This window comes from Entelurus aequoreus, linkage group LG11 (assembly GCF_033978785.1).
Source record: "Entelurus aequoreus isolate RoL-2023_Sb linkage group LG11, RoL_Eaeq_v1.1, whole genome shotgun sequence".
Classification (NCBI taxonomy): domain Eukaryota; kingdom Metazoa; phylum Chordata; class Actinopteri; order Syngnathiformes; family Syngnathidae; genus Entelurus; species Entelurus aequoreus.
Window position 1 is genome coordinate 33434048 of NC_084741.1, and position 11295 is coordinate 33445342.

Genomic DNA, 11295 nt, shown 5'->3' on the forward strand with positions numbered 1-11295 from the left:
CCAGACTTCTGCCTTCACTAATTTTTTGTATATACTGGCTTACCAGTGTCCTCTACAGTAGACATTTGGTCTATTTATTTTGTCGGAGTTACATGAGCACCCTGCTGTTTCTAAGGATTTTCTGCAAAAAAGCTAGTCAAAGATCATCTTTATGATAGCACGCTTGTGTTTTTAAGAAACTGCTGCAAAAATGTGTGTCTCTGACAAGTTTTTGAAAGGACCTAAAATGGAACCTTGAGGAACACCACTAGTAAAACTAAAGAAATTGTACAAATGACTACAGCAACATCTTGCGAAAGAATGTGTGACTGCCAAAAAAAGGGGAGGGCTTAATGGGGTGCCTTGCAGAATCACAGTGTTCTAAGTTTGCTAGCAAGTTTAAAATGTCAACGCAAGGATCTGCCGATGTGTTTAAGTGGTCCACGTTTCTCTAAATGAGGAGTTCTTAACCCTTTTGACCTCGGGGCCTAACTTTTCTACTATACAGGGTCAACTCCAATATTAACACTGGATTGGTAATCTCACTGTTGATTTTAATCCTATTTAATAATTATACCTAACCTACTTACAGTTTACCACCTTGTCAAATGATATGAAACCATGTGTTAATCACAAAGATGATCATTTATTTAACACATAAACCTTAGGCTTGGGTCAGGCTGATTAGAAAAATAAATAATTATCAAATATACTGCATAAACTTATAAATAACTGACGAAAAAATACATTTGCATACAATTATGTTGTGATAAATTAAGCAAACTGAATTAATAATGAATATGTTTCTTAACTTAGCTGTGTGAATGAAAACACAGTTTCACCACTTTAGTCATAATTTTTGTGCTTAAAGAAACTTCTCTATGACTTTAGCTCCAGACTTCTTCTGTTTGTTTGATATTGTCATTACTGCCACAAGTGGTGGAAGAGTGTATTGCACCTGAGTACTGCTGCGGCCCATACGGATCACAGCTGAGAAACAGATATTTTTTTTGGCGGCCTTCGAGGTGGAGCCCGTGGCCCAACAATGGTTAAATAAAACATTGTTCTATTCAACAGTTGCATTCAAGCGTTTTTAGGAATTTTCTGCAAAAATGTTTGTCTCCCAAGTTTGGGATGACGCCTATTAAATAGCCCTTGTTCCAATTATATGGATTTTCCTAACTTCTTTTTTTTCTGTTACGTTGTCATGTCACTTCCTCTTTGTTGTTTTTAAACCACAAAAGCTTCCCTTTTTTTCAGTCAGTCTCGACAGCAGCTTCAGTCCTCCATGCAGCAGGCCATCATCAGCGTGTGGGTCCGAGACCCGCGCATCCAGAATAATGACTTCTGGCATGCATACATGGACTATGAAGTGTGCTTGCACGTGAGTACAATAAGAAGTAACTGTTTGACATGGCAGCCACTGATAGTTATGCTTCACTCAGCAGCGACAATGTGAATGTGTGCTTGTCTTCGTGAGCCCTGTGATTAGACGCACCTCCCGCCTCTCAGTCAGCTGGGATAGGCTCCAGCTCACCAGTGACCCTGAACAGGATAAGCAGTGGAAAATTGACTTTTTCTCGTCTTTTAGACGGACAGTGTGTTCTTTACCAGGAAGACATCGAGAGTGCGTAGGAGGTTCAGTGAGTTTGTGTGGCTCAGACAAAGGCTGCAAGCGAACTCCATGCTGATGTGAGTAGAAATGAGCAAAAATGTGCTCCGCTTCCCGTGTTTGCTCTGCTAAATGTTTCTTTTTACTTGTTGCTCTCAGGGCGCAACTGCCAGACCTGCCACCCAAGAACCCCTTCTTCAGTCTGAACAATGCCCAGCAGATCTCAGAGCGCATTGCGGGCCTCCAGAGGTTCTTGGAACAGTAAGAGTCACAAATATTGCCATCTTTTTATTTGTTCCTGGGCCATTTACATCCCCACAAAATAAAATGTAGAAAACACGGTATAATTTATGAAGGGAATTATCCTGCACATTGATCTGATGGCATATGTAATAAATACAATTGAATTTGACTACCCTAAACACTGGTGAAAAAAAGTTTTGCCTCTCCCCGCTTCCTTTATTACAAAATATAATTTTTTTTACATATTTGTGTTAATAATAATGAAAAAATAATGTATTAAATTTACAGTATACAGAGCTTTTTTTCCACAGAGAACTGAAAACCTATCATTCATCCACTACACATAAAGTTAAAGTACCAATGATTGTGTGGCGAAATTATCCTCTGCATTTGACCCATCACCCTTGATCACCCCCTGGGAGGTGAGGGGAGCAGTGAGCAGTAGCGGTGACCGCACCCGGGAATCATTTTTGGTGATTTAACCCCCAATTCCAACCCTTGATGCTGAGTGCCAAGCAGGGAGGTAATGGGTCCCATTTTTATAGTCTTTGGTATGACTCAGCCGGGATTTGAACTCACAACCTACAAATCTCAGGGCGGACATTCTAACCACTAGGCCACTGAGTGATGGTGGTAATCTACATTATTCCTGATCCCGACTATACATTATAGATTAGATTCTTTATAAAAACAAAAATACATATGAGTGTTCCAATACGACTTTTCCACTTCCGATACAATACCGATATTGGAACCTTGAGTGTTGGCCAATACCGACAGTATTTCGATACAACATTAACGAAAATTATAGTAATTACTAAGAGAACAATGGTAGGTATGAAAACACTAACCTTATGACAAATGTATGCTTTTGAGGTATTTTGGTGAGACCTCGTGGTCAGAATAATTCATTAAATTAAGTTAACGCAGTCAGCAGAATAATGCAGACATGTTTGTTACTGGATACTTTCTAAGACAAGACTCTGTATATGTAAGTTATATGCAACTATAATTATTACTTGTTTATATTGACAAACATGTCAGGTTTTGGACTGCAATATTGTTCAATTAAGGACACTTATAACATACGTCTAATTTGTGTGCTTAGTTGTTGTGTAGCTGTGAGCTCCTCATAGCTTATAGCAGGGGTGTCCAAACTTTTTCCACTGAGGGCCGCACACGGAAAAATTAAAGCCTGCGGGGGCCATTTTGATAGTTTTCATTTTCAAATCATAACAAAATATATGGATTTTGTTTGTTTTTTACCTTTAGGGCTCCCGGGGACCATAAAGGGTCTAAGTCATTAAAATGTTAAAAACAAGTCAAATTATTTTTTAATTTTTTTTAATTTAACGCTTACAGTAAATCTCTACAGTATATCAACTTTAGGTTGATATAAAATTTAAAAAAACAAAAAGGTTTTATGCCTTTTCTGTCAAGACAACATTGTTTTTTATAATAAAACTGAAATATGCAGTATTTCCCCCACTGCCCAAAACATTCAGAAAGCAATGTTTGATGTGAACTAATTAGAGCCTTAAAAACATCAATAATGCAAGACACCATTGATATTAATTCATTGTTATTTTTGAGTAATCACAGTGAAAAGATAAATAAAATCCCATTAAATATATTTAGGATACAAAAGTTGCCCCACTCATAAAGTGATACATTTGTATTAGTTTTTTTTTACTTTCAACACTTAAGTTACAAGATCAACTTCAGATATATCTGTCAATTTTACGTTTGAACTATTATTTTGTTTGTTTTATGCTCTTTTGTCAAAGAAAACGTTGATGTTTTTGTATGGCAACCACACAATATATGCAATATTTTCCACATAAAACATTTTAAAGTGAAATATTTGAAATAATTGGAGCCTTGAATAGGTCAATAATTCGTTATAACATTGATTTTTTTTTTTTTAAGCAATGGCAAAAAAAGAAAAATAAAGATAGACAAAAGAAAAAAAGCAGCCTGCATGGCAGCTTTGTGTCAACCTTGCAATTTTTTCTAGTTAGATTTCACCTCATTCCACTTTTTGTAATGTATATATATTTTTTTGCAATAGCATTTCCAGAATGTGTGGCGGGCCGGTAAACAATTAGCTGCGGGCCGCAAATGGCCCCCGGGCCGCACTTTGGACACCCCTGGCTTACAGTATAGCTTACCATGATTACCTTTTGTAAATGACTTGACTAAAATAGAAGAAAACACCAATCTTGTGTGATAATTGGCGGACATTTAGATGTTAACTGGCTGTTCTACTTTGCTCAAGTGAACACGCTGCAGGACTTCTTGTACCGGAACTTGTATGGGACAATTAAATGCAAGCCGGTATCATCCGATACTTGTTGTTTTGCTGATTTCAGACCGATAAACGTTATCAATATCGGATCGGGATAGTCCTAGTATATTTAATAAACCATCTGGGGACATCCATTTTCTACTGCTTTGTCCCTTTCGGGGTCGGGGGGGTGCTGGAGCCTATCTCAGCTGCATTCGGGCGGAAGGGACATTACATTTTAATTATCTTCAAAGCCACACAGACATAAAAGTCCTTAAGTTTTTGAAGGACGTAAAAATGTTTTGGCTTCATTTTTTTAATTCTGTTTTTGTTTTTTTACCTTTTTAGCTCAAATTTCTCAAACTTCAGTCCTAATCAAAAATAACAATTGAAATGAATTTGGAACCTTTTGAAGGACTTTTGATCTGATAATGTCACAGGTTTAAGATAGTAAAATTAATGCTGCGTTCAATTTATTTGGGAAGTGGGACGTCGGAGCTGAGAATGACGTCACTGCCGAGTAGAACGCGTTCCAGTTACAAAGTTGAAAATCAAGATGGCCAAATTTACACTACAGTGACGTTACCATATATAAATGTAAAACAATACATTGTATATAGTTGATTTACTGCGACAAAAACGAATCAGAAGTGCAAATACTGGTTATTCTAGAAGCAGATATCATTGTTCGAAGGTCCTGGGTTCAATCCCGGGCTCGAGATCTTTCTGTGTGGCGTTTGCATGTTCTCCCCGTGACTGCGTGGGTTCCCTCCGGGTACTCCGGCTTCCTCCCACCTCCAAAGACATGCACCTGGGGATAGGTTGATTGGCAACACTAAATTGGCCCTAGTGTGTGAATGTGAGTGTGAATGTTGTCTGTCTATCTGTGTTGGCCCTGCGATGAGGTGGCGACTTGTCCAGGGTGTACCCCGCCTTCCGCCGTGTGCAGCTGAGATAGGCTCCAGCACCCCCCGCGACCCCGAAAGGGACAAGCGGTAGAAAATGGATGGATATCATTGTTTACATCCAGAGCCGCCATCTTTGAAACAAACTCGGGGGTGATAGGAATTCTCCGACATTTTCGAATTGGTATTCGAGAGGCATTCAAGTTGAAATTATGACAAGGAACTCGGAAATTCTGACTTCCCAGTACAAATGGAAAGCGCTGTAATTCTAATTGAAAACCGGGACATCAGTTGATCAAAAGGCCCTCAAAGGGTTCAAATAAAATAATACCAATTGGACATAGAAAATGTAATTTGAAAAACCCTCATAAGAAAAAGGATGTACAATGGAGGAACACAACAAAAATGATGGCCAAGGTACAGCAAACGTTTGCTGAATAAACCTGAGGGTTCAATTCTCACTGTAGTCAAGTCCCTGCGGTTTCACCCAGTCCTGTTACCCTCACACATTACCCACTCTGATTATATATATTATAAGCCACGTGGTCCACATAGGAAGTTGCATCATTCAGTTCTTCTGTAGGCCATGGGAAGGCCCAAAATAAAAAGACGTTGAAATCTTAGCACAGTCCTGTTACCTATTTTTTTGTGTCATTTGTTTTATTTTTCTTAATATTTATATAATACTGTGCCTGGTGTCAATATGCTAATCTTTAAAATGCCATGTGGTTATATTTCATATAAAGTAGTTTCTAATTCTAGTTCTAAAACTCATACTTGTTACTTTTAATCATGCTATTCAAAATGAGTCCACTTCAACTTAGGAACCTTGTATGAAGATAAAATAATGTTGAGATGACAGATGTGGGCCAATATACATTTTAAATGGCTTAATATTAGATTTAGACTTTTAAAAATAATTTATTTGAAGATAATTTCGAGCACTGATTGGGTAAAGTGTACCTCCTGCTAATGTTTCACTATCCTCTCATCCAGGATCCTGCAGAGTCCTCTGCTGCTGTCTGACAGCTGCCTGCACCTTTTCCTGCAGTCCCAGCTCAGCGTGGCCAAGATGGAGGAGTGTGCTGCAGGAAGGACACATTACTCTGTGGCCCAGGCGGTCCAGTGCTGCGGAATCAGGAGGTTTCTATCACAAGAGGACTTACAGAAGGACTCGAGTATGTCGGGCGACTCCGACTCAGACAGGTATCACTTTACAGTACTTTGGCTACACGCCACATGTACACACTTGTTTTCCACTTCAAGTTGAAATATTTCCACTTCTCCTATCTGGGGATTTTTGTGACCTCAATGACGCAATAAGATAAAGTCCAATGTCTAGTTTTAAACAACCTTGCATTTCTTTGAATTGACAATGTGTTTCCCACAGGAAATAACAAAAGAAGAATTTGTGTTCCAAAAACAAACTATTTCTATCATAAAACCTTTTTAAACAAACTGTACAAGCAATGTTTGAAGACACAAACCAACTTTTCACCAGTCATATCAGTGTAAAAGAAGTTAAAACAATGCTAATACAGTGGAACCCGCTTATGTTGATGCCCCTCGGACTGATTGACTGATGTCGTTTTCGACGTAATGAAAATGGAAACCAAATCTAGCCATTGTTTATACTTTTACAGAAATATAAGAAGAATAGAGGACAATAAAACATATTATTTTGTAGCGGTGCTCCTAAAAATAGATTCACATCCCAATTCAGAATTCTCGAAAATCGATATACATTTTTTTACAAGTATATATATATATATATATATATATATATATATATATATATATATATAATATATATATATATATATATATATATATATATATACACACATATATACATATATATATATATACATACAGTACAGGCCAAAAGTTTGGACACACCTTCTCATTTCAATGCATTTTCTTTATTTTCATGACTATTTACATTGTAGATTGTCACTGAAGGCATCAAAACTATGACACCTGTGAAGTGAAAACCATTTCAGGTGACTACCTCTTGAAGCTCATCGAGAGAATGCCAAGAGTGTGCAAAGCAGTAATCAGAGCAAAGGGTGGCTATTTTGAAGAAACTAGAATATAAACCATGTTTTCAGTTATTTCACCTTTTTATGTTAAGTACATAACTCCACATGTGTTCAGTCATAGTTTTGATGCCTTCAGTGACAATCTACAATGTAAATAGTCATGAAAATAAAGAGAACGCAATGAATGAAAAGGTGTGTCCAAACTTTTGGCCTGTACTGTGTATATTTTGTCCCTGCATTTTTATTTAATTTTAAAGTATACATTTTATGGATTAAAAACTATTATTGACATTAATATTATTATTTTTCCTTATATCATTTTTTTTGTTTCTTTTTTTTGTTTTGTATTTAATAAGAATTGTATTAGTATGTTTTCTCAATTGCTTTGTAAATGTCTATCTTAAGTATAATAAAGCTGAAATTGGGTTGTAATTAGGGTTGCTGTATTTTCTTTTATTAGCTTGATCAACATTGTGATTTTTGTAAATACAATTTTGATATACTGTGCGTATAAGTTGTACGTCAGCAGCCAAGAGGAGCTTTTGTAACCTGTAACCCTTTTATTATCATTTATAATTGAAGTCATATACCAAATAATATATTCAGAGAATCGCGTTGAACCGGAATTAATTCTGAATGGAATCGTCATCCTAAGAATCCGAATCGAATCATGAGGTGCCCAAAGATTCTCATCTTTAATACTTTGTCCTCGTGTGTTGCCGTAATCAGGAAGTAGTCTTTGCCATTAATTTGAATGTATCAGTCTTGTCTTTTGTTTGAGTCCTACAAAGTGTTTATTCTTGTAGTATGGAAAAATCATTAAATGCAACCTTACCTGAGCAAAGTATTATACTTATTACACACCAGCTGTTTGATTGTAACGCGCATTTTAATTGTATTTACTAAATTTAGAGGGGTAAAAAAACCGGCATGTAAAATTATTATGCTAATATATGGCATATCCAATGTAAATTAGCATCGAGCTAAAGTGCAGTATTACTTTTTAGATTTTTCTTTCAGGCATGCTTGCTTTGTCGACATGGTAACATTATTTTGAGGCAGTTTGGATTAGTCCACTATGACTGTCCTGGTTTGCCCGCTAAGTGCTTGAGTAAGTGCAGAGTGTACACAAAGGTATCGAATCAGTACCTGTTACTACTAACGGTCGGCACCTATAAATGTCACAACTTCGGCACCCATGTCTAACAGAGCGCTGAGATCAATTTCAATGACAATAAAACTTTTATACATTCGCAAATCTTTCTTCTTCCCGTTCAGTGGTTGCATTTTGTTAGATAGAATCTACAAGATTGCCATGCTTTTATCTTGAAACTTACCTTGCACTGAACAGGAAGTCACTGTGTGCAGGTTTTAATGTTATCTCATTAGGTCGCTGTCGTCATATTTACAATAAACACAACTCGTAAGGTCTGTCCGTGCTTTATGATTATTAACTTATTGTACTGAGCAGCCTGGACAGATAAGAGATGTATGGATAAAGAGAACATATGTCTCCTCTTTGCCATTACTGGAACAACATCTATCTACAGAACATAAATCTACAGTAGTCTTTTCTGTTTATGTGTCCAGCTCAGAGTGCAGAGATGTAGAAGGCCAGATAAACAAAGCATCATCAGATCTCATGGAAACCAAGCAGGAGCGAAGCGTCTGCCCTTCATCAGTTTCTCCATGACATCGTCCTCGTCACTTGTGGAAATATATACTGTATGTAATTAGGAAACAATAACTGTTACCCTGTTTTTTTTGGTAAATGGTAATGTTGGTATTCTTGTGTAAATAACATAATACTGATCAGTGTCTGCAAATACTGTACGTGTAATGTGTTGATTTTCTGTAAGTGTCTTCAATTGAACAATAATGCAGTCTAAAACAAGTATCAAATCATTACAGTTGCATATTACTTTTTAGGCAGAAGCGTATTAGAAAGTAACAAAAGTGTCCACATCTGCATCATGAGTTAAACGTAATTAATTATTGTAGCCACAACTGGCAACAAAAACAATACCCCACTTCAACTTAAAGACAGCGTAAGTCCATTCCAAACGGTTAATGATAGTTTAGTGTTTTTAATACCTACCAACACTTAAGGCTCTAATATTAGTATTGTATCGGAAGTTGGGTTGTACGGTATATACCGGTATTAGTATAGTACCGCGATACTTATGAATCCTATTCGGTACTATATAGTGATGTCCGATAATATCGGCCTGCCGATATTATCGGCCGATAAATGCTTTAAAATGTAATATTGGAAATGATCAGTATGGTTTTTTTTATTATCGGTATCGTTTTTTTTTTGTTTTTTTTTAATTAAATCAACATAAAAAACACAAGACACACTTACAATTAGTGCACCAACCCAAAAAAACTCCCTCCCCCATTTACACTCATTCACACAAAAGGGTTGTTTCTTTCTGTTATTAATATTCTGGTTCCTACATTATATATCAATATATATCAATACAGTCTGCAAGGGATACAGTCCGTAAGCACACATGATTGTGCGTGCCGCTGGTCCACTAATAGTACTAACCTTTAACAGTTAATTTTACTCAATTTCATTAATTACTAGTTTCTATGCAACTGTTTTTATATTGTTTTACTTTCTTTTTCATTCAAGAAAATGTTTTTAATTTATTTATCTTATTTTATTTTATAAATAAAAAAAAAAAAGACTTTATCTTTACCATACCTGGTTGTCCAAATTAGGCATAATAATGTGTTAATTCCACGACTGTATATATCGGTATCGGTAATTAAAGAGTTGGACAATATTGGAATATCGGATATCGGCAAAAAGCCATTATCGGACATCCCTAGTACTATACCGTCTCCAAAAAGTACCGGTCCCACGCCCCCGTCGTCATCACGTCGTGTCATTGCTGGTTTACGAGCAGAGGAGCATGTTCGGCAGCGCACAATCACAGAGTACTTACAAACAGACACAGTGTGTAGACAGAAAAAGGAGAAAGGACGCATTTTGGTTTAAAAACTAACAATAAAGGTGAAGTTATAACACTGAAACGCCCTCAGGAAGAGGTGCTTAAAAACATGGCTAGCTAGCTAGCGGCTAAAGTCCATCCGCAGTCGGCAGTTTTTTAGCTACTTCTAAATCACTAATCCTCGCCTCCATGGCGACAAATAAAGTAAGTTTCTTACAAGTATCATCCCTGCAGGACGAGGAATAGCTAAACATGCTTCACTACACACCGTAGCTCACCGGCGTCACCGCTAATGACGAACAAACAAACACAATTGGTGGATCTACACCTGACATCCACTGTAATGATACTAAGTACAGGAGCGTATCTAGTCGACACTACTATGATTACATCTATATTTTTTAGCATCACAAAATCTTTTTTCGTTTTTTTAAAGTTTATATTATGTTTATAAACTCAGGAAATATGTTTCTGGACACATGAGGACTTTCAATATGACCAATGTATGATCCTGTAACTACTTGGTATCAGATTCATACCCAAATATGTGGTATCATCCAAATAACAGAAGAATAAGTGATTATTACATTTTAACAGAAGTGTAGATAGAACATGTTAAAAGAGAATAAGTAGATTATCAATTCATTTTCTACCACTTGTCCTTAATAATGTTGACAAAATAATAGAATGATAAATGACACAATATGTTACTGCATATGTCAGCAGACTAATTAGGAGCCTTTGTTTGTTTACTTACTACTAGTATGTTCACTATTTTATTTAAGGACAAACTTGCAATAAGAAACATATGTTTAATGTACCGTAAGACTTTCTGTTAAAATAAAGCCAATGTCATTTTTTGTGGTGCCCTTTATTTAGGAAAAAGTTTAAAAATGTATCGAAATACATTTTGGTACCGGTACCAAAATATTGGACAAGACAAATCGGAGGTGAAAAAATTGTGTTGAGACACCTTTAAGGCTCACACAATCATTGATGGCATGTTTGCCAGGCTAACTATATATACCACTCTTATTTACACTTTAAATTTTACTTTATTATTGACATTTAGGCTATTTGTGTTTGACACTTAAAAACGCTGTTTTTGGCACGCGGCCCGTTGACATTTTCACTTTGACCCATGGAGCTATGAAGTTTGGGCGCCTCTGGTTTGGCATCTTTAATGCACAAAATATACCAAACCCCACTTTCTTCAATGTTTCTAAATGCAGCGTCCCTTGTTGGAAAAGGTTTGGACACCCCT

General features: G+C 36.5%; 1 protein-coding gene across 1 annotated transcript in view; it reads left to right on the forward strand.

The window, feature by feature from the left end:
* The window catches only part of snx10b (sorting nexin 10b), a 9606-nt gene extending 184 nt beyond the window's left edge, over positions 1-9422 (forward strand). Inside the window, exons 2-6 of the mRNA XM_062063029.1 lie at positions 1240-1363; positions 1571-1671; positions 1751-1852; positions 6023-6232; positions 8659-9422. Coding sequence (XP_061919013.1) covers positions 1268-1363; positions 1571-1671; positions 1751-1852; positions 6023-6232; positions 8659-8761 — 612 coding nt within the window. The 5' untranslated portion in view covers positions 1240-1267 and the 3' untranslated portion in view covers positions 8762-9422. The remainder of the gene's footprint in view (positions 1-1239; positions 1364-1570; positions 1672-1750; positions 1853-6022; positions 6233-8658) is intronic.
* Positions 9423-11295: the final 1873 nt, after the last annotated feature.